Here is a 24,203-nt window from a genome sequence, read left to right as displayed (position 1 = left end):
TATATTCGATGACCCATAGGCCAATATTTGAAGACCACATTTCCCCAGCACAGAATTGCATTTAATAAAGCAACAACTTGAGGCAATTTAACCATTGCAAATGCTAGCCTTTGGCTTTGTGCCGGACTGCTTTTGAGTTTTTTTTGTACGTATTCTGCTTCGACTTGGTGAGAGGCCAAAGGCTGATTAGCTGACGGGTTGAGCTGTAAAATATTTTTTGATTGAACACAGCCGAGATTTATTGAGGGGTTTAAAGCTATGATGGTCCTAATAGATTCAAGCGGCAACAGGAGGTTCTGAACTGCAGGGAAAAAAGCAAAGTAAAACCTGCTGATTGACCAGGAGTAATGGACTTGAGAACATGTGTTTACATTGATTAATAATATGTGTGAGTTTGGAAAAATATAACCCACTCCAGCCGACACAACTTTCACCAGCATTCCCATTGTTTCCAGCACAAGAGAAAGTGATCTCCCCTTCGTGACTTAACTACCCAGCCAATAAAAATGATAAAATTGATATTCGTCCTACCCGGAAAATAATTTCTAATAATCCTATAATCCTTGTATTTGAAATAGTGCCTTATCACATCGTCGTTGAGACGTCTCAAAGCGCTTCACAGAATATATCGTAAAGTGAATGTTTGTTTTTTGACTGTAATGTTTTGTGGTCGAAATGCGGCAGCCAATTGTGCACAGCAGTGTCCCACAAATAGTCGTGGACTGAGTGACTAAATTATTATTTTTTCTGAAGGGATTATTACTCCTGGAAAGTGATCCGCCAATTGGCTAACAACTGGGTTCCTTCTTACCGCTAGGTAAACAGAGGTTGTGGAGTAAGGCAAGTTGCCTAAGATGTAGTCCAGTCTGGAATCAAACCTGATCCTCTATTGTGAAGCGAATGCTCTATGGGGGGCAAAAATGAGGGCAATGTGAATAGAAGAGGTGGGGGCGGGGACTGTTGGTGAAATTCTTCACTTATTATAAAATCAATGGGGGAGAATTCCGCTCAGGATGTGCTGTAAAAACGTTACTACCAAAATGAAAGTTATTTTATTAGACGTTGTGTCAATTGTGACAGGAGCTTCCTGTACTGGCAACTTGTCATTACTTTGCCCTTTAATTACATCTTGCCAGCTTTGACATACGAGGGAGTTTGGTTTTTCCCTTATACTGGGTTACGGTTCTACAAATGCTGATTGCCCTCCAGTACTTTCACTCCCCCCCCCACCTTCCTCCTCCCACCATTTACACATGCTGTAAATCCTGCAGTTTATGACTCTATCCCAAAGCACTCTTAAATGAATAGCGTTGACTTTGGATTATCCATTACTCAGCATCATGGTGACGAAAAAAATTAAATAAAAGATGCACCTGGTTCAGAATGAACTCACTGGGTATCTTTCATGATGGGAATAGAACCATAGAAATTTACAGCGCAGAAGAAGGCCATTCAACCCACTGTGACCAAGCTGGCTCAATCCATTCATTCCCATTGACCTGCCTTTCCCTCCCCTCACCTTGCAAGTGAGAGGGCCTAAGTATGATTACCGGGCAGGGCGAAATCTTCGGCAAGTTTCCTTGCTCCACAGGCCTCTGTATACCTAGTAGTAAATAGGAACTTGGTTGTTAGTTGATTGGCGGATCGCTTTTCCGGAGGTAATTTTCTTTTCAAAAATAATAATTAATCCATGACTGTTTGTGGCACACTGCTGGGCGTAATTGGCTGCCGTGATTCGCCCACAAAACATTTACAGTCAACTCACTTTACAGCATATTTTGTGAAGCGCTTTGAGATGTCTTGACGATGTGATAAGGTGCTATATCAAATGCAAGGATTATTATTATTATTGTTAGATATTCATCAAAGGCTGAATGGACTCTCTCTCTCAAAGGCAGCTGCAATTTGTGTAAAGAAAATGTGCACCACCATGTAGCTGGGTTATCTGCTAATGTCTCTGAGAGACAGGAGTAGAGTCGCACGATGTGGGAATGTGACTAAAGTATCTCAGATAGTTTGTGGCGCCTTCCAATGGCAAAAGATATTTGTTTTTCCAAATAAATATATTTCCAAATAAACATATTTGACCGTCTCAATTTTCAAACTTGCTAACAGACCTCGCTGTCTAACCGTAACTGCATGGACACCTCACGTTGTGATTGTTCTATAAATGTAGAGATTGGACATTTCTTTCAGTAGGGACAAATTAGGTTTCGATTCTGGAGGGAACTGCCTTGATGATGTGAGGGATTGAGTCAGTTGCTGAGCTGTTCTGCCATCTCAGTGTTGCTAATTTAGTTTGTCATTGTTCTGTACAACTCGAGATTGAAGGAACAGTTGCCCTCAGTCCCTCTTGTGCACTATCCCGCAGAATTGGCTGGGAAGTGAGAGCAAGACTACCCTCATCACTGAGTCAAGGGGATTGTAGATACTGGAGAAGGGGCTTATAAATCCAATGCCCAAACCCTTAAACGTGTCTTATTCACTTACTAGATCACTGTTCATTTATGCTGCTGTTAATGGGTGAATGTAGCAGTTGCCAAGTGAAACAATGAACAAAGCTTCTGTGTGTACTACAGACACACAACTCTTTCCACTGGGTACCAAGGCAAAATGAAAAACATTTATCTTTAAGCTAGGGTTGGCAATGTGCAAATGGGCCAATCTACTGAGTCTGTACACAACCAGGTCAGTTAGAAAATCCTCCACTTCTGTCATCGAAAATCCATCTTTCTTCTAAAGCTCTTGTCTTGCCGGTGAAGTCTGGACAAATTCATACACTTTTAGACCGTTAACGTGCCTTTGCTAGGCAACCTGACATTAAACCGAGGTCCCGTCTGCCTGTTCAGGTGGATGTTGAAGATCCCATTGCACTATTCGAAAAGAGAAGGAGTTTCTCTCTCCCGGGGTCCTGGCCAACAATCCCCCAAATAAAATCGATCACACTCCATGGCTATTTGTGATATTTCTGTGTGCAATTGCTGCTGCGTTTCACCCACAAAATACACAGTCACTCCACTTTACAGTGTATCCTGTGAAGCACTCTGAGATGTCTCATTGACGTGATAAGGCGCTATGTCAAATGCAAGTCTTATTACTATCATCAACTGAGCCTATTTATTAGATTACAACCTGGCAATCATTGCTGCTATTTCATACTCTGCACTGAGGACTCTCAGGTGCCTGCTGTCTTGTGCCAGTTTTGCCTCTTGTTATGCAACAGCTTTTGTGGTTTTCTATCAACATTTTACTTTCCATAATATTGTTCCACTTGCCTTCCTCATCACTGTAGGAAGCTCAGTAACTTTTTCCAAAGTCGTTCTTCTCTATAGAGATGATGCATGTGCCTTGTGACTGCAGGGATGCTTAATGAAGGGCTATTAAAAATAAAAAAGGCAGACTCATTTAACTGGCATTCATACCTGTTTCTCTTCCTTGTCTACACCCCTCTCCACACACCCCTCCCCCCAACCCCCACCCCCCCCACCCACCCGTGTTCCCCCTGTTATTGACTATAATGATTAATTTCACTTCGGAAAGGAAGGAAGGTTCTGGCATGCCTGAAACATTCCATCCCCTGCAGAGGCTGAAGTGCTCCCAACACGTTAATGGCCATGGGACCTGCAGGCTTACTTTAACTACAGGAGAACAGCTGATTTTAGTCAGACCAGACTGAAATGTGGCATATTACTTATACATCCCGTAAAACACATCAGCCCAGAGTCGACAAGTTGAGAGTTTACAGGAAACTTAAGTATCTGCCGATAACTTTTTATATTTTTTTGGTTTGGTCCGCCAGGTGTCTGATACATGGAAACCCATGCTTCACCCATGTTTAAGTCTCCCAAACAAGCCACTGATAGACTGAGAGTGCATGTTCAGTTTGTTTGGTATGAATGTGCCTGCCTTAATCGCCGGGAGTTCAGGCACATGTTGGCAGATGCCAAGGCTTAGAGTCCCCAGACTTTCACAAAGAAGTATGCTCGACTTTAATCCTTAATCCCCACCCTCCCACCCCTCCAATCTACATAGGGTGTCAGGTCCAATTCTTTTTGCTTCCCCCCCTCGGGAATAGTGCGGGTGAAGGCTCTGCAATAAAAATCTGAAGCATATTTGCTAACCACATATCTCAAAATGGCTAGATCCTGCTGAATTGCGTTGGGCTCTGTGAAGTGATTGCACTGGAATTTGATGAGCTTTGCAAGTCAGTCAATCTCCTTGTTTTCTAGGTTCTGGGTATTCGTATCCGGAAAGCCGAGACACCGATTACAGTGTCCAATACACTGGCAGTGCTTACCACGTCGATTACAGAGGTAAAGAGGGGAAATGCACGATCGAAGAGGAAAGCCTTGAGAGGGGCCTTGAAGGAAGCAAAGGTGGGGGCGGGGTGGAGGGATTGCAAGATGGAGTTCCAGAGTGTGGGGAAAGAAAAGCTGAAGGCCCGACTGCCAATGGTGGGGCGGATGGGCGGGGGACATGAAGGGAAGAAATACAAATGGCAAAATACCGCAGATGCTGGCAATCTGAAATAAAAACAGAAGTCACTGGGAACACGCAGCAAGTCAGGCAGCATCCATGGAGAGAGGAAAATGAGTTAACGTTTCAGGTCGACAATCTTTCGTCAGAGCTAAAGAGATACAGCCTGGTGTCTACCCTTAAATTGCCTTTCACAAGGCACTCTCGTCCTGCTGACTTGGTACCTCTGAAAATATTGCCCGAGTTTACGTTCCCAGTTCAGTTTAGCATCTGGTATATATCTCTGTGCAGGCTCTTGAACAGGCTTTCAGATTTAGAGGGTTTATAGAATGAGGAGAAACAATGTAGTTGAAAAGGAAATACAGTATGTGTGAAAGGAATAGGAGACTGAATGTTTATATAAGTGGTGGAGAGGTTCTGCATCTGTTTGCTGCAGTCATCAGCTGGAAAAGCTGAAAGTTGATAGTAAAGCGTGTGGGACCACCGGTAAGTGAAATTCCAGAGGTTTGAATTATGTTGCGAATTTATAAACAGGATGGGAAAACAATTCTAATCGCAGGCATGCAGGATGAAGCAAAACCTGGAATTACACCAGCAATGATCTACTGTGTGCTGTATGAGCTGGATCTACCAGAGTAAAATGAAGTAAAATTCTAATATATAAAGCGAACACTGAAGGTTAATGTTAAAACATGGAGGCATAATTCCGTCGTTAAGTTCCTGCCTTCCATTGAGGAAATTGGAGGGTTGGGGAATAATAATAATCCATGTATTTGATATAGCGCCTTATCATGTCTTGAAACGTTAACTCTCAATGCGCTTCACAGAATATATTGTAAAGTGAATTAACTGTTTATTTTGTGGGCGAAACGTGGTAGCCAATTGCGCACAGCTGTGTCCCACAAACAGTCGTGGATTGAGTGACCAACTTATTATTATTATTTTTTTAAGGGATTATTTTAACTCTCTGTCAACCCAGCTCTATTTTAACATGAGGTTCTCTCCTCAGAGCCCCGATGGTGCAATCACCTGAGAGTCGAGGATGGTTATGTGGACTGCCGTTCACCGAGGGGCCCCAACTACAGGAGCACATTGGGGACCCGCTGTGCCATACTGTGTGACAGAGGCTACAGGCTGCTGGGGCGAGGGCATGTGCAGTGTCTAGTGAGCAGGCGCTGGTCTGGCTTCAGCAGGTGCAAACGTGAGTCTGAGCAGTTATATTAACTCTCTTGCTGCATTCAGAATCTCTGCCCCCACGCTCTGGAACTCTATCCCGCAATCCCTCCACCTCACCCCCTCTCTTAGCCTTTTCAAATCCTGCCTAAAGATCTTCCTCTTCAACCATGCCTTCAGCCACCCTCCCACCTCCACCCCCCTGCTTGTTGTTGTTGTTGTTAGTCTACCGTCACTGGATGGCTGCTTAACTGAGCTATTTCAAGCGATCAATGCAGTCTTAATAATCCTTGCATTTGATATCACGTTGGCGAGACATCACAAAGCGCTTCACAGGATATACTGTAAACTGAATTTGACTGTGTTTTGTGGGCGAAAGATGGCTGCCAGTTGCACACAGCAATCTTCCACAAATAGCCATGTAATGAATGACCAATGAATGACCAATTTTATTATTTGGGGGATTTGTTGGCCAGGATACCGGGAGAGAGAAATCCTCTACTCTTTTTGAATAGCGCCATGGGATCTTTAACGTCCACCTGAACAGACAGATGGGATTTGGTTTAAAGTCTCATCCGAAGGATGGCATCTCCGACAATGCAACACCCTCCCAACACTGCATTGGAGTGTCATCTTAGACTATGTGATTTCAAGTCCCAAGGTGACACTTGAACCCATAATCTTCTGATGCAGAGGTGAGAGAGCTACCACTACACCAGGCTCAGATATATTTCAACTTATATCGTAGTCGGGGTGAGAACCTGGGGTACAAATACACAAACAATAGTGAAATGCCATCGATTTTATCAAAGTCTATTTAAATGCTGCGGATTCAGATGTGGGTTGGACTAATTTATGCTGCGTTTGCCTTACAGACTACTTGAGTTGATTTAAAGTAGCCTGAGGCTGCTCGCTTTTTTCTACAATTTCCTCTTCCTGTTCATTGCATGGGATGGAATTTCTGGCAGAGATGGTGAAACCGGATAGCTTTCAGATGAGATCAAATTGGCCAAAGCAGGTCAGGCAAAGAAGACCCTTTGGCCCACTTGATCTCATCTGCAAGTTATATAGTTTTAGCTGGTTAGACTCCAGCAGTTACCCCAACCCACACTCTGGGGTCCCCAAACCTTGGCTCTTACCAACCTGCACCTCATACTCTCTGGGGAGAGAGAGCACATTCCATTCCAACAAATTCCATGTGTAGGTGGGAAGCATGGAGTTCTCAGTTTGGTTTGGATACTCTTAAGCACAGTGATGGGTTTCCACATGTATCAGACACCCGGCTGATCCCCTAAAATTCTATTAACCAGTTACCGACAATTTGGTTGGAAACATGAGTGATCCTGAGACGTTGCAACAGAACCCTGTCTCGTTTCCCTGAATTGAGAAGCGGGGGACTTCAAATTGACGGAATGGGATTATCGTGAGGTCTGAGTGTTAACAGATAATGAGGATGGCAAAGCAACAGCACACCAGAGAACACACGATACCGCAAAAATTTAATCATTGTCTGATTTTATTCAGCAAGAGGATTACAGTCCAGAAACAGATTATTGTTACTGAGTAAAATGCCCTTCTGTCGGCTTCATTGCAACCACAGATTAGAGTCGCTGTTGTTTGTGTCTTTTTTTAATGCAAGTGACCCTGAGGTCACAACCGTGCAGGTTAATGATGGCCAGTGAGAGACCTGGTGATGACGGATACAGATTCCGACCTGAAGGACTGTATCGGTGCACGCTTTAAGAAGAGAAACTATTTCCGTTTGCTCAGTGTTGTTGGAAATGACTCACCAGTGTAATTGTATTTGCAGATTTCTGGATCACTCATGTCCCCCCTCCCTCCCCCACCCCCTGCCCCCCAACCACACACACACACACACACACACATACACACACTCCCCTTCCTCCCCCAAGCAAATTGCGATGTCAGGCCTCTTTGGCACATGTGTGGCTGAACAATAGAGATCATACTATAGTTCCTGGCTTGGAACAGTAACTGCATTGTACACTGTACACTGTATGTTAAGAATATATAACAAAGGATTGATTGAGGCCGGTCGGCTCTCCAGTACGCTTTTGCTTTTGGATGTTCATCTCATCTCCAGGACTTTCTACATAGAGGTATTCGCCTATAGCTGCCCAGCAGTGAGACCTTGCACTTTTCACATCGGAAAGTGTCTCAAAGCGCTCTATAGGGATAGTGTGAATCACGAACGAAGAAAGGATAGGAGGAAGTTGGTCGGAAGCACATTACAAAGAGTGGGTTTTTAAGGAGGGTTTTTGAAGATGGGGAACGAGGGTGCGAGGCGGAGGGATTTCCCAACAGAACACACAGTTGTTCCACTTTACAATAAATCCTGTGAACTGCTTTGAGATGTCCTCCTGACGTGAAAGGCGCTGTATCACAAGGGAAGATTTTCAGCGAGGGGGATTTGGAAGGGAATTTCAGTGGGGGTGAGATCAAATCAAGCTGATTACCAAGCTCGGCCACTCCTCCCAGCCCATTCCCGTAGTGTTAACTCTTTGAACAACAGTGTGTGGTTCATCAAGTCAGAAACAATTGAGGGGTTTTTGACAGCCGTCTTTGGCAACTGTTTGAATGTCACCCTCGACACACCATGAAATTAACTCTTTGTCTTCCAAGGGAACAATTTTCCCGAACTGTACATTTTCCTTTTCCATTTGTGTGTGTGTGTACATGGGTGTGTGTGTGCTTGTATATGGGTATGTGTGTATGGGCATGTGTATATGTGTGTGTGTATATATGGGTATGTGTATATGGGTGTATGTGTGTGTGTGTATGGGTATGTGTTTATGGGTATATGTGTATATGGGTGTGTGTGTGTGTATTGGGTATGTGTATGTGTGACTGACACTGGAAAAATGGATTTGCAGCACAAAGCTGCACTAAGGTTTTTGTTCAATTCTACATCTAAGATTACTTATGAATGTGCTTATGTGTGTGTGAAGTGGGGGTGCATATTCATTACCATTTCACACACGCACCCACACATGTTCAAAAATGTGATGAACCCTGATGTTCCAGGCACAAGGACCTTGAGAACACTTGCCCCTTTTTACTGGTCACGTCTCTGGCTCACAAAGTCTCTCTCACAGGCTGGTGTTTCCTCTTGACTTGCTCATGCCCTTTGGCCTGTTTTGTGCGTTTCGAGACTGATGAGTCATTGATTTCAAGCCAAGGGCTGGGGAACAAAAGATAATCGGAGACAGAGAGGAGGGATAGAGAGAGAGCGAGAGAGAGAGCTGGAACAGATGGAATGAGAAAGAAAACATAATACTGTAGTGAGGGATCATAAAGCTCCTCCCTCAGACAAACGAAAACACACATGTGTGCACCTACCTTATAAATGTGTGCACGTATTTACAGTATGTGTACATGCATGCACACATGTGCAATAATGATCCTTCCATTTGATATAGCGCCTTATCATGTACTTGAGATGTCTGGCAGCACTTCACAAAATTAATTAGCTTTGTGAAGTGTAGTGACTGTGTATTTTTGTAGGTGAGTGCGGCAACCGATTTGCGCACAGCGATGTCCCGGGAAGAGCCATGAAACAAGTGACCAATTTTATCTGGGAGATTTTTGGCCAGGACACTGAGAGGGAGAGACTCCCCTCTGTTCTTGAAAGAGTGACGTAAGATCTAGACCTCCATCTGATCTGGCAGATCAAGGATCTTGATTTAACAGTGTTTCTCAATTTGGCCACAAATTACATTTATATAGCAGCGTTCACGTTGAAAGGACGATCCAAAGCGCTGGACAGTTAAGGGTTTGCACCCAAGCTTCTGACAAAGAGGGGAGATTGCTAACAGCAGAGCCAGGCTGACACTCGTCATTACAGAAGTGCAGGTTCTAAAGCTGAAAGGAAACTACTGTGAATTGATTGTTCTCTAGACCTGTGCAATTGGATAGGTGCAGTGTTGGCAGAATCTGTAGCCTTTCGATGCCTGGTCTCAGAGGCATTTTGTCATTCTGGCAAGGCTTCTGTCTGGAACCCAGCGATGTCTGGAACAGCCAGAAAATAGGCCACTTCTGAACACAGCAGCATCTCCACAGACGAGGCTCACTGCTGAGACCTCGAGCGCGTCAACAGGAATCCAGCTACACTGCTTATTCTTTTTAACTGGTTACCGGAAGATTGATAGAATTTTTTTTGGGGTCTGCGGGTGTTTGACACGTGCGGAAACCCATCAGCCACCCATCATGCTTAAGAGTATCCAAACCAAACTGAGAATTCCATGCATCCCACCTACAAATGGAAATCCCAGAGATAGATTGTTGGAATGAGCATTGTTAGGATAATAGTCCTACAAAGCAACTTGGACTAGTCCTACAAGAAGCCTTGCCCCAAGTGCTAGGCTCGTCCAATAACAATAATAATAATCCTTGCATTTGATATAACGCCTTATCACATTGTAAAGACGACTCAAAGCGCTTCACAGAATATACAGTGAAGTGAATTGACTGTATATTTTGTGGGCGAAACGCGGTGGACAATTGCTTATGTACATTGTCTATATACATAGCCAATAGTAGCCTATATACATTGAAGCTTATTTTGTGTACTCAACACTTTCATTCTAATTCTTCAGACTGTTCTCTAAGTTGACATAAAAACAACTTGTCTGTGACTAAACGATGGGCACTGTTACCCATTTATAATAATCTCAATAATAATCTTTTGATTTAGGGCCTTTCATGTCAGGAGGACATCTCCAAGCAATAACACAATACTGCGCAATACAATCTACATTTACATAACACCTTTGACCTTGGGAGGATGTCTCAAATAGCTTGGCACTGCTGGCTGGGGTCCCAAGCTAGGGGTTGGGAGCTGGAGTGGGTGGGGAAGGGAAAGGTGAAAAGTGCAGTCAAAGAGAAGGGCCTTGAATGTGAAGAATAAAGCAAATCAGTGTTTTTCTGACCATTTGTGGGATCAAGGCTGTTGGAAGTGGTTCACACAGATCCAATCCATTCAGGGGAAAGTGAAAGTTCCTGAACAGCAGCAACAACAAAAAAATGACATTTATAAAGCGCCTTTCATGTTGGGAGGACGGCCAAGGTGCTGGATAGTCAGGGGTCAGGACTCGAGCATGGGGTAGGGGTGGGGTAGGGGTGAGGGAAGGCAGAGAGGTGGGAGGGCGACTGAAGACATGATTGAAGAGGAGGCTCTTGAGACCGACCTTGAAGGAGGCAAGGGAGGAAGCGAGGCAAAGGTACCGTGGGATGGAGTTCCGGAGTGTGGGGGCAGAGAGGCTGAAAGCCCGACCACCGATGGTAGGGCAGGTCAGGTGGGAGACATGGAGCAGGCCGGAGCGGAGGGAGCGGGCAGGTTGGTAGGGAGTCAGCAGGTCAGAGAAGTAGGAGGGGGCAAGTCCATGGATGGACTTGAAAATGAGGACGAGGATCTTGAATTTAATCCTCTGAGGGATGGGGAGCCAGTGGAGTCGGGCGAGGGTGGGAGTGATGGGGTCACGGAGCCTGGTGCGTGAGAGTACACGAGCTGCAGAGTTTTGGATGATCTGCAGCTTGTGAAGGGAAGAGTTGGGAAGGCCGATGAGGAGGGAATTCCCGTAATCGAACCTTGATGCGACGAATGCGCGGCTGAGGGTTTCGGCAGCCTGAGAGGTGAGGCAGTGGCGGAGTCTGGCAATGTTGCGGAGGTGGTGGTAGGCAGTGCCAGTCATGGTGCGGATGTGGGGGAGAAAGGACAATTCAGGGTCAAACAAAACACCCAGGTTCCTACCTGGCTTAGTGAGGGTGAGTGTGCAGCCGTGGAGGTTGATGCTGCCAATGCCCGAGGTACGGAAGCGCTGGCACCCGCCAATCAGGAGGGCCTCGGTCTTGCTGACGTCCAGTTGGAAAGCATGTCTGACAAAAGTCAAACACACTTTCCCATTAAAGACAATCTGTATTTTATTTCACTGCAGTTTCTTCAAGGCTGCTTCCTGTTATTTTAGCAGAACATTCACCGCTTCTAATATTGCAATAACCATATCGGTTCAAGTCAATATTTTTTCAAGTGTTCAAAATGGAAACGTGTAGGCGTTAAATGATTTACCATGCTTACTATTGTTTTTTTTATTTGGTTCCGATTATCAGATTTGGTTCTATCTTGAGGGCGATGAGACCCTCCTCTTCGAACGTACCTTCGGCCACTCTCCTATCTTCCACCCTCCCTTATCCCAACCCCCCCTGCTCGGCTCCAAATCACTGACCCCTTGCAACGTTCTACCTACCTGAAAGGCTCTATACAAATGTAATTTTGTATTTTACTGTAATGAGCCGGCTGCCAAGTCGAATGCAGGGTTTCCTCATGATATTGAAACATGGAACTCCTCGCAAATTGAAATTCAAATAAGAGATTTGTTCACGAGGGAGACAGTATTACCCAGACGGCTTACGTAAATGCAGTCTGCGTGCAATACAATAGTGCCACACAGTTGATGAAGCAATAAAACCTACAAAATAATAGCAGCAAATTAATGAATGCCAAAGTGTACACCGACAGATGTAAGCTGTATTTAAAAGCCGAACCAAAATGCCAATTACAGAAGATGTGAGAACTAACCAATGCAAGTACAGTGCAATGATGGATCTTGCATCTCGAGACACTATAATGATTAAAAATAATCCTTGCATTTGATATTGCGCCTTATCATGTCATTGAGACGTTTCAAAGCGCTTCACAGAATACACTGTAAAGTGACTGTATTTTGTGGATGAAAATACTCAGATTAAAGCACCCGCTGTGAATGGAAATGGAGACTAGGAAAACAAACGTGTAGATTTCTTTAGATTGGTTTAACTGGGTTCGCGATTGTACCTGTGGACATTGGGCAATTATTAAAGCCTCAAACAATTGACCAAGCCAGACAATGATATAATTACAGTATTACATAACGCAGGAGCCAGGATATGTGTCTCATAAACCTGATGCATTTCTGTGGCTGATGTATGCGATCTGATAGAAAATCCATTCCGTTCCATCGCAGCTTAACCTAGGCTTACTCTTTCCATCTTTCCGTATTTCTTTGACTTCCTATTGATGATTACTGGTAGATGTTGTTGGGTAAGGTGTAAGAGGCGGGCAGCTTCTGGAGCCTGTTAATAATAATAATAATAATAATCCTTGCATTTGATATAGCGCTTTTCACGTCAGGAGGACGTCCCAAAGCGCTTCACAGAACACACTGTAAAGTGAATTGACTGTATATTTGTGGGCGAACGCGGCAGCCAATTGCGCACAGCAATGTCCCACAAACAGTCGTAGATTGAAAATGACCAATTTATTATTGTTTTTGGTTTTTTGGAGGGATTATTATTAGGCTCTGTGTGGAGTAAGGAAACTTGCCCAATGTTTCGCCCTCTGCCTGGAATTGAACTCAGGTCTCTCGCTTGCAAAGCGAGTGCTCTAACCACTGAGCTACAGGACTCAGAGGTGTCACATATCAGCAGTGTAATTCCCGATTATAATTTCCAGCTGTTGGCTGCCTGTTCTGGAAATAAATATTTCCTGGTGTTGGAGCTGAGGTTGTCTTTCGCAACCCAGACCACTGAACTCTTGTCATGTTGACAAGTATATCTAACATGTGCTGGCTGGGTAATACTGGATCGGTCCAAGAAGAAACCTCTGTGAATTATGCTGGCCTGTATTTGATCTGTGTTAGGTATCTATGCTTCATGATATTGGAGACGGCTAAAGTGCTCAGTCACCATATACCGCTCAGCTCAGCTGAGACCTGTGCAACAATAATGTTGCCCCAAAAAGAGTCAGTTGACCTTTTGCTGCAGAATGAATAATAGTTTCACCAACCAGAATTGTGAAGTCCTGTAGTGTATTGGTTAGAGCACTCGCCTCGCAAGCAAGAGGACCCAGGTTCGATTCCCGGGCAGGGCGAAACCTTAGGCAAATTTTATTACTCCACATGCCTCTGTTTACCCAGCAGTAAGTAGGAACACAGTTGTTAGTCAATTGGCGGATAGGTTTCCGGGAGTAATAAACCCTACAAAAAAAATAATAATTTGGTCACTCAATCCACAACTGTTTGTGGGACACTGCTGTGCACAATTGGCTTATTGTTTTGCCCACAAAATATACAGTCAATTCACTTTATAGTACATTCTGTGAAGTGCTTTGAGATGTCTCAATTACGTGATAAGGCGCTATATCAAATGCAAGGATTATTATTATAATCCTGTTTGTCTTCTGCATTGTCTGATCTAATTGTGCTTTGTATTGTGCTATAATGTACCTGTTTTTGAGTGTCAGCCTGGCTCAGTTGGTAGCATGCTCAACTCTGAGTCAGAAGATTGTTCCAACTATTTCACTGTCGGCCAGTGTCAGTGTCAGAATCTCCAGTGTTGGAAGTGCTGTACTTCAGATGAGATATCAAACTGAGTTCCCTTCCGCCTGCTCAGGTGTATGTTAAAGGTCTCGTGACACTATTCAAAAAGAGAAGGAAGTCCTGGCCAACAAAGCCCCAAATGAAATTGGTCACTCACTCCATGGCTGTTTATGGGTCATTGCTGTGTGCAAATTGGCTGCTGTGTTCACCTACACTGTCACTACGCTTTACAGTAAATCCTGTGAAATGCTTTGGGATGTTTCAACTACATGATAATGCGCTATATCAAAAACAAGAATTATTTTCAAGATATCCCAATTCAAAGACGTCCACATCATTCAGGAGTGCTGTGCATTAATACAAGTCTCACCACAGACACTCATGAACAACCTGAACCAGATCAGCTCCGTAAATCCAATACACAAGGCAGGCCTAATGAATGTTTGTGTGAAAAATAATCTGGATCACATTAGGGCAAAATTTGCAATTTGGATTAACAACTTTGTGCAAAATATATGGATTGGGTTAACCATGTACAAGGACATATATTGTGGGGGCGGAATTAAAGGAGCTCTTAATTACGTGAGTAAACAGCAATAAAAAGGGTCCCAGGTAATTCTGAAACTTTCACGTTAGTAAATTACATAATTAAGAGCATCTGTATGTGTTTGTACATTTTTCAGATATTGCACGTGGGTTGTTAACCCAACTGGCAAAATTAGATCCCATTGTCTTGGATGTGGGGAATCTAACTCTCACTTTGTTTATTCTGATCCCCAGAGGTGCGTTGTCACATGTTGCCAGCCTTCCCATATGGCACCTACATATGTTCCAAGGGGTCTGCCATGGATTCCCGGTGTGAGTACATATGTGAACAAGGATATCAGCTGGAAGGAGACCGAACGAGAGTGTGTCTGCAGACTGGCCAGTGGAGTGGGACTGAACCATTCTGTGTAGGTAAATTATACTTCGTGTTCCACTTCATTCTTTAAGAACCGTGTTCTTGCAGCTTGTGTATAATAAGAAAGTTTTTTTGTGGTCAGCGGAGAATCTGACACATGTGGAAACCCATTGCCATGCTTAAAGAGTACCCAAACCTGATAAGAAGTACTGTGTGACTCGGGGAGTGGGATTGTTTTGGATAGCTCTTTTAAAAGAGCCGGCACAAACAAGATGGGCCGAATGGCCTCCTACTGTGCTGTATAATTCTATGATTCTATGATGTTGACAGAACGCTTTTGAAAGGATTCGAAAAAGTCATCCTTGAAACTGGAGTCCTGTAGCTCAGTGGTTAGAGCACTCGCTTTGCAAGTGAAGACCTGAGTTCAATTCCAGGCAGAGGGCGAAACCTTGGGCAAGTTTCCTTACTCCACACAGAGCCTAATAATAATCCCTCCAAAACAAAACAATAATAAATTAGTCATTTTCAATCTACGACTGTTTGTGGGACATTGCTGTGCGCAATTGGCTGCTGCGTTCGCCCACAAATATACAGTCAATTCACTTTACAGTGTGTTCTGTGAAGCGCTTTGGGACGTCCTCCCGACGTGAAAAGCGCTATACCAAATGCAAGGATTATTATTATTATTATTTAATTGTAGGGATTTCAACCCAAATCTCCTCTCAATTCATACGCAGATAGAACACTACCGCTCAGAAACAGGCCATTTGGTCAACCAGCACTGGTGCTTTTCTCTACGTGAGCCACCTAATGCTGAATCTTGCTCTCCCGCTAGCTCCCTGTACCCTTTGATGTTCTTTTTTTGGAAATTTTTTCAAAATCCTTTTAAAAGAATTGTTGAACTCTGCTTCAACTGCAGTTTATGGCAGTGAATTACACCTTCAGAGTACACCCCGTACAAGCTGAAGAAATTTGCACTGGTGGGTTTTCTTGTCTCCCTGTCAGTGAAGTTGAGTGGACTTAGCCAGTTTATGAACAAAGCTTTGGGCTGCCAGTTGTCCTTCTCTGCCCTTCCATATTAATCCCCTCAAAGTACTATGTTGCACCACTAATGATCCTGAACCACTGCTTGAAAGGCATGTGAAAGTGCTCCCACTGTTAGTTCAAAGCGTAGAGATGCTGTAATGAGAAAAAGGATGCGGAGAGACCAGGTTTAACCTGTGCAGCACTGCTAATGACTCAAAGGAAGAGGACAGGTGGGGATAATAACAGGAAGAAGCCCATTCAGCCCGTCAGGCTGCTCTACTGTTTAATAGTGCCAGCTCTGTGTATATTCTGATGCCATTTTTCTACATTGCCCTTCCTTCACAAGTACCTATCGGTCTCGCTGTTTAAACATCTCAATTGACTCTGCATTTACGGGATGTACGAAAGCTAAGCTCACGAGAATTTGGTGCAAAAAAATCTTCTCCAATATTCCCGAATTCCCTGAGGCTAGCTGAATAACTAAATGCTTTCTAGTTTCAAATTTAACTGCCACTTAATCATCAGTTTTTCTGACCCCAACCTTCGGAACTCCATCCCACATTCCCTTCGCCTCGCTCCCTCCCTTGCCTCCTTCAAGGCACATCTCAAGACCCTCCTCTTCAACCGCTCCTTCGGTCACCCTCCTACCCACCCGCCCTGATCTCAACCTCCAGCTCGGTTCCAAATAATAATAATAATCCTTGCATTTCATATAACGCTTTTCACGTCTTCTAGATGTCTCAAAGCGCTTCACAGAATATGCCGTGAAATCCCTGACTGTCCAGTACCTTAGGACATCCTCCTGACCTGAAAGGCCTATACAAATGTAATTTTGTATTGTATTATAATTTAACCATTTTCACCCTCAATTTATTGATGCCAACAGATCATGAACCCCCCAGGATAAAATGCCCGGGGTCACGGGTGAAGGTGGCAGAGCCGGGCAAGATGATGACACGAGTGTACTGGGACCCTCCAAGGATAAAGGATCCTGCTGATAAGCACAGCATAAAGTCAGTGAGGGACAACAGACACTGTTTCAGTATTCGCTCTTTAAATATCTGTGGTTTCAGTACAGTAGATAAATCTGAATGTTAATCCAGGTGCTTTTCTAGTGTGCTTTGTCTCTTAGTTGTAGCTTGGCTCACTCTAGTCTCTTCTTCAGAAGGTTATGGATTCAAGACCCATTTTGAGACTCTGAACTCACAGTCTAGGCTGACACTACAATGCAGTGCTGGGGACTGAGACATTGTTGGAAGTGCCTGTTCAGGTGACTGATCAGTCATCAGATCACATCAGGCAACCTTGCAAACGTCTATATTGCCGATAGTAATTCTGGTGCCATGTTATTAGCACCCACCTTGCAATGGAGCGCTGATGTGATAGAGCGTGTGATAGACCTTTTCAAATCCTCTCCTCCACGTGTGATCCTATTGAATTATTTCAATCTAAAATAAATTAATTTGATTTTTTTAATATAATGAGAGGGAACTCAACTGAGGCTCTAATGCCAAGACCTTGAGGATTCCTGTATACTGCAATTCCCCAGTAAAACATCTGTCAAATCTTTACCCCTTCTAGCAGATGTGATTACTTCTTGGCAAAGAGCAGTAGCTTGTGTTTGGTCAAAGAGAGTGACATTTCCTCAGTGAATACTAACTAGTATCTTACTTGATTAGTACCACAACTACAGTGTTCACAAACAGTCCTTTTGACTGTACAGTAACAGTGCACAATTGGATGCTTGATGTGACACAGGAACATTTTGGTAACACACTGATCAGAAGCAAGGAGCCTTGGCTTAAATACCTCCGATCATTACTGTTTAATAATCCAGGTCAATACTTTGAAACCTGCACTAGCTTGTTCCACGCGTGCTGTCGAATAATGTAAAGTAACCTGCAGCTACTGTAAGCTCTATCTCTGTGATCTCAGCCATGCCTGGCTATACTCTAAATGGATTGACTGTGTATTTTGTGGGCGAAACATGGCGGCCAGTTTGCACATAGCAGTGTCCCACAAACAGCCATGGAGTGAATGACCATTTTTCCTTTGGGGGTTTGTTGGCCAGGACACCGGGAGGAACTCCCTTCTCTGTTTCAAATAGCACCGTGGGATCTTTGACGTCCACCTGAACAGACAGATGGGGATGTTTCTTTTCCTGGTCCAACACATTCTTTCCCGATATCCCATCCATCCATTGCAAGTACTTCGCCTTCAGTTCCCTGTCCGGTATATTACTCTTTAACCCCCTGTGTTCCACGCACCCGATCTGTAAATGCACCGGGCTGAAAATCCACTTTGTTTTGATTCAATCTTTGCGGTAACAAATAGCTTTGCAGTCAGCCCCCCCCACCCCCCCACCACCTCTCTCTCGCGCTGCTTGGCAGAGTTGCTGGAGCGAATTGCTGCCTTGCACCTCACTGCCAGGCATCTGCTCTGTGTGTATAAACAAGTATAAATAAATACATAAATTGAGTAGATAAAGACTTCATCCACGAATCCGTTACCTGCACTGGGATGGTCTCCTCCTTTGGTACTTATAACTGTATCGTAGTGCCACCTTCAGGCCACCTTCCAGCCATGCAGCTCTGAAGCCACATGCTTGATCTGCCATAGTCTGGCTGGAAGGTGCCAATGGAGACTATGAACCGAGTGTAGATATGAGCGATTTGCGTCCCTGTGTGATCTTGCAAGGCATCTTTTTGTGACAGGATAAAAAAAAAACGAGCAGCAAAGTAGGTGTCCATAACGGCACTGGGACAGCTCATGGTCCAGGCGTCAGACGATCTCTCGCCTCTCGGTTGGAAGTTTGTGGGTTTAAGCCCCACATGGGGACTTCAAGCTTGCAGTCCAGGTGAGATTTTAAACCACGGTCCCGTCTGCCTGTTCAGGTGGCACTATTTCAAAAAGAGAAGGGAGTTTCTCCAAGTGTCCTGGCCAACAAACCCCTAAATAAAATGTGTCCTGGTTATCTGTGGGACACTGCTGTGTGCAAATTCGCTGCTGTGTTTTGTCTACAAATATATGGTCATTGCACTTCACATTAAAGTCCTGTGAAGCGCTTTGAGACATGTCGACGATGTGATAAGGCAAGGATTATTATTATTATTATTATTATTATCATCATAATAGGAAATCAGGTTTAAGGATTTATTATTTTCAAGGGTGCTTTTGTTTTAAAATCTGATAGCAAAAGAATGCGTGGAGCAAATGGATAAGGTGAGGTTATATAGCGGACCTTAGTTTCACAGTTTCTTTCCCACAGTAGTCTATGGGGTGGCACAACATAAGGTGGGCAGATGTCAGCTGCTGCTCTCCACAGGCCCACCATTAACACTTTGGTGCACGGCATGCAGTCAGGAACATGGATGACATGCAGAACTTTCAGGGCACTGCTGTGCCTCAGCTCTATGCCCTTGTCTGTGAATGTCCGGCAACGCTTACTCTGTGGGCAATATCCTTGGCGCACAGCTATTGCAGAGCTCGCTCACAGAGGGTGATTGAGTAACTTAATTTAACACTCGTCCCACTGATAGTGAACTGCTCCTTCTCCTCTGTATGTTTCAGTCAGGTTTGCAATCTCGTGCCACTTGTTGATGGTGAACCTGGCTGCCAGCATTTCAGTAACACTGGGGTTCAGGAACAGCCTGGAACTATTTGAAGGCGGGGGTGGGGGCAGAGGCGGTGGTGGGGGGAGAGGGGGTGGGGTGGGTGGGGAAGAGAGCATCTAAGGAATTCCTGCAGGTTAGAAACAGCAACTTGATTCGAAAACTAGTTTGCCTTCAATGCTGGGTTCATGATCAAAGTTGCTTTGCTCCTGGCGGTTCAGTGGTGCGGAACGAGAGGTCTGGTTTTATATTCCCAGCTGCCGTCCTCGGGTAACATCAGACTCTTGCCTTGTGCTGAAATCACACTGTGTATTTTGTGCCTTTCGCCCACAAAATACATAGTCACTCCACTTCACAATATAACTTATGAAGCGCTTTGAGACGTCTTGAAGATATGATAAGGCTCTATAACAATTTCAAGGATTATTATATTATTATTAGATGTCTGTTGCTTCATGTTTTTACAGAGCCGGTCACGAGATCAGCTCTTCAATTATTTTTGATTCAAAAAAAAGTCTGTTCAAAGTTCCCGCCCGGGGCTGTCAATTTGTTTTTTGGTCAACCGGATGTCTGACACATATGGAAACCCATCACCGTGCTTAAGAGTATCCAAGCCAAACTGAAAATTCCATGCATCCCACGTATACCTGGAAATCCCAGTCATAGATTATTAGAAAATGGAATCCGCACTCTCTCCCTGGAGGGATGCATCCTGCTTACTTAATTCCGGAAAGTTTTAGGCGCAGGTTGACAGGAGCCAAGGCTTAGGGACCCCAGAATGTATGCTGGGGTACTGCTGGAGTCTAAGCAGTTAAATCGCAGAGCTTGCCATTGATAGCACTTGCCATTGAAAGCATGAAAGCAAGCTCTGTGGGACAGCAGGTGTTACCACACAGACCAGTTTAGACTAAAGAAAAATTCAGACTTTATTTAGCTACAAATAGCAAAAATCAGCAATAATATTGATGCAGTGGGTTCGGGAATCAAACGCTATTTTTTGAGCGGATATTTTACTTAGACAAAATTACTCAGTCCTTCCATTGAAACGTCATCACCACAAAATGGCAAGCACTTTGGTTTTTATCCTTCGCACAGCTCCTCAGTCTCCAAATGCCTTATACAGAGCTCCTGTCCCCCTGATCAGCAGTTTCTCCTCTCCCGCACCAATTTAAGAAGATAGGAAAACAGGAGCAGGAAGAGGCCATTCAATCCATCAAGCCTGTTTAATCTCAATATCCTGCCCTTTCACTATGCGCCTTAATACCTCTACTACCACTGTCTATCTTTTGAACGACTAGAGATTCTGTCCTTAGAGTTTTCTGGAGCCGAACCACATCTTCCCATCTGCCTGTTCAGGTGGATGGTAAAGATCCTGCGACACTATTCGAAAAGAGAAGGGAGTTTCTTTCTCCTGGTGTCCTGGCCACCAATTTACCACCAAATAAAAATTGGTCAATCACTCCATGGCTGTTTGTGGGACACTGCTGTGTGCAACTGGTTGCCACATTTCACCCACAGAATACAGTTAATCCACTGGACAGTATATCTTATGAAACACTTTGAGACGTCTCAATGATGTGATAAGGCACTATATCAAATGCAAGGATTATTATTAGGATTATTATTATTGCTTCATAGTGAAGTGTATCGCATAAAACCCAGCGGATTCATGTGCAGCAGGAACATTGGGGTCTGATTTGCAGTATTTCTTAGTGTGTCTCCTTCATAAGGAATCCCATTGATTTTCTGTCTCTGCTCCAGAAACTGATGATCCCGGAGGGAAGTGTTCCTGCGCTTCTGTCTGCGTTTCCTAATAGCGGGAGAATTCCCCATTTGTGCAATTCGCATTTGGAGTCCTGTAGCTCAGTGGTTAGAGCACTCGCTTTGCAAGTGAGAGACCTGAGTTCAATCCCCGGGGGGTCAGGGCGAAACCTTGGGCAAGTTTCCTTACTCCACACAGAGCCTAATAATAATTCCTCCAAAACCAAAAACAATAATAAATTGGTCATTTTCAATCTACGACTGTTTGTGGGACATTGCTGTGCGCAATTGGCTGCCGCGTTCGCCCACAAATATACAGTCAATTCACTTTACAGTGTGTTCTGTGAAGCGCTTTGGGACGTCCTCCCGACGTGAAAAGCGCTATATCAAATGCAAGGATCATCATTATTATTATTATTATTATATTTCTTAATAAGGAATCCCGTTTTTAAAAAAAAATCCCTGCAAACTACTGACCTCATTATGGGCTATTTGTGAGAAAGTATGAGTGCAATATTCTGGGAAGTGCTAAAACTGGCTTCAAAGGTGACTTCGAGAATGCAAATACCATTCTGCTTTCATTTCGATCAGAAAGCCCCTCCTGGCCTGGTTAATGGCTGTTTCTATTACAGCTGAGTCAAATTATAGATGGATAACACTGAATTTTGGTTCTTATATAAGTATTGCATTAAAGCCTGTGATATGTTTTATGATATTAAGATATAAGCATAAGGAGTAACATTACCAGCACAAGAATGTACACCACCCACTGGTTTCAGATATTCCACAGCCTTTCACTTGCCTGTAATTACTTTTCAAGTGCTTCAAGATGTTTGGAATGTAACAGGGCGTTAGAAACGTTCAAGCACTTCCTCCCCTTTCATTTGGTTTTCTAGTTGCTCGTGAGTAACCATTAATCACAAGGAGAAAGTTGCCACTCATTTCTGATGCACGTTTGCTGTTGAAATGAGATTGAGGTGTCAGTTAGTAGCACTCTGGCCTCTGAGCTGGAAGGTTGTGAGTTCAAGCCCCAGAATGGGACATTTAACTCTTTTAAGTTCCAACGTTGTTCAGACGTCTCAAAGTGCTTCACAGAATATACTGTCAAGTGAATTTCACTGTATATTTTGTGGTTAGGCCAATTTCGCACAGCAGTGTCCCACAAACAGTTGTGGATTGAATGACCAAATTATTATTATTTTATTTATTTTTTGGAGGGATTATTACCCCCGGAAAGCGATCTGTCAATTGTCTAACAGCAAGCTTCCTACTTACTGCTAGGTAAACAGAGGTATGTGGGGTAAGGAAATTTGCCTAAGGTTTCTCCCTGACCCGCCCGGGAATCAAACCCGGATTCTCCCGCTGACAATTATGATTGTCATTATTTTCCTTCATGACGAGAGACCAGATGTCTGCACTGACATTTTGACGGCACAATAAAGCCCGATATCAAATGCAAGGATTATTATAGTTATTTATTATTATATTATTTATTATTACTGTTATTATATTTATTATTACTTGACATGCAATGAACCTGGCCTCAGATCTCTGCTGTTCCTTGAACCAGGTTGATTCTGAAGGGCCTGCGGTCGGGGTCTGAGTTTACGGAGGGCGAGCACCTGATCCGGTACGTGGCCTACGACAGAGAGAGGAACAAGGCCTCCTGCAAGTTCACCATCAGAGTTCATGGTAGGTCATCGGAGAACAGAGACTGAATGGCTTCTCTTCACCTTTTTAACCCCCTAAATACGGGGCAATAAGGGAGAAGTTGGTTTGGGACCTGCTGAACCCATAATTACTGGAATGAGGTGGACTCGAGTGTGGGAAGGAGCCTCGGGCACTGGAGACTTCTGAATTGAAAGTGTTTCTGAGTTTAAGGAGTGTGTCTGATGAATAGATTATGGGGNAAAAAATCTGTATAGGCTGTCTAATACATGTAATAACTCTGCCTCCCTGCTGTGCAGCATCTGCAGTGTGCGTTGCCTCTGCTCCCCTGTAAACCCCTTCCCTCCAAGGTGTGTAATTGGATTCTGTGTTTCTGCCTGTTTTGCAGTCAAGCGATGTCCCACCCTGAAGCCCCTTCTCCACGGCTATATCACGTGCACCTCTGATGGAAATAACTACGGCGCCACTTGCTCGTACTTGTGCGACGGAGGCTATGAGCGTCAAGGCGTCCCTAAACGGGTGTGTCTGTTTAATCGAAGCTGGTCAGGAGTCAGACCGTCCTGCGTGTGTAAGTGGATTTAATTAGACCCAGGCAACCTGGGAGCATGGCACTACCTGCTTGCTCCCTGGATTTAATAAACTACGAGACGTTTCTGAAGCTCCAGTAATCAGAGAATCGCACAACATTAGAAGAAGGACATTCACTCGTTGTGCCCTGTGCCCGTGTGTGGCTTTCTCAAAGAGCTGTCCATCGATTACAACTCCCCTGCCCTTTCCCTCATATCCTTTTAGATTATTTTTCAAATTGTGCAATTCTCTTTTACAATGGATTTTGCTTCCTAATAACCCTATGCAAGTGAATGTGTGTGTGTGTGTGTGTGTATGTGCGCCCAGCATGGAGGGTTCTATATAAATGCAAGTTGTTGTTGTTGCGTGTATATGAAAACCAATCTCTCCTGTTGCTATTTTTGATGATCATCTTAAATCGACTTCCTCTGGTTTATCACCTCATTGACCAGTGGAAATTGTTATTCCTGTTCACTCCCATCAAAATTCCTTGGTTGGGTGGCAAATGGAAATGAGCCAGTGTGACTCAATATGTCACAGCACTTCAACTGCTATAATCCAATGCTACCCTTTTCCTCACCACTGTTCTTATAATCCTTGCATTTGATATAGTGCTTTTCACATCTTCTAGATGTCTCAAAGCGCTTC

The 24,203-nt window shown here is 44.1% G+C and overlaps 1 protein-coding gene across 1 annotated transcript in view; it reads left to right on the top strand.

Moving 5' to 3' along the window:
- Window positions 1-24,203, top strand: part of srpx2 (sushi-repeat containing protein X-linked 2) — a 31,610-nt gene that overhangs the window by 2,483 nt on the left and 4,924 nt on the right. Inside the window, exons 3-8 of the mRNA XM_007891611.2 lie at window positions 4,230-4,313; window positions 5,486-5,677; window positions 14,802-14,978; window positions 16,835-16,961; window positions 22,891-23,012; window positions 23,377-23,556. Coding sequence (XP_007889802.2) covers window positions 4,230-4,313; window positions 5,486-5,677; window positions 14,802-14,978; window positions 16,835-16,961; window positions 22,891-23,012; window positions 23,377-23,556 — 882 coding nt within the window. The remainder of the gene's footprint in view (window positions 1-4,229; window positions 4,314-5,485; window positions 5,678-14,801; window positions 14,979-16,834; window positions 16,962-22,890; window positions 23,013-23,376; window positions 23,557-24,203) is intronic.

Source organism: Callorhinchus milii, unplaced genomic scaffold (genome assembly GCF_018977255.1).
Source record: "Callorhinchus milii isolate IMCB2004 unplaced genomic scaffold, IMCB_Cmil_1.0 Scaffold15, whole genome shotgun sequence".
In the NCBI taxonomy this organism is placed as follows: domain Eukaryota; kingdom Metazoa; phylum Chordata; class Chondrichthyes; order Chimaeriformes; family Callorhinchidae; genus Callorhinchus; species Callorhinchus milii.
The sequence above is the reverse complement of the archived record's forward strand: the minus strand, read 5'-3'. Positions and strand labels throughout refer to the sequence as shown.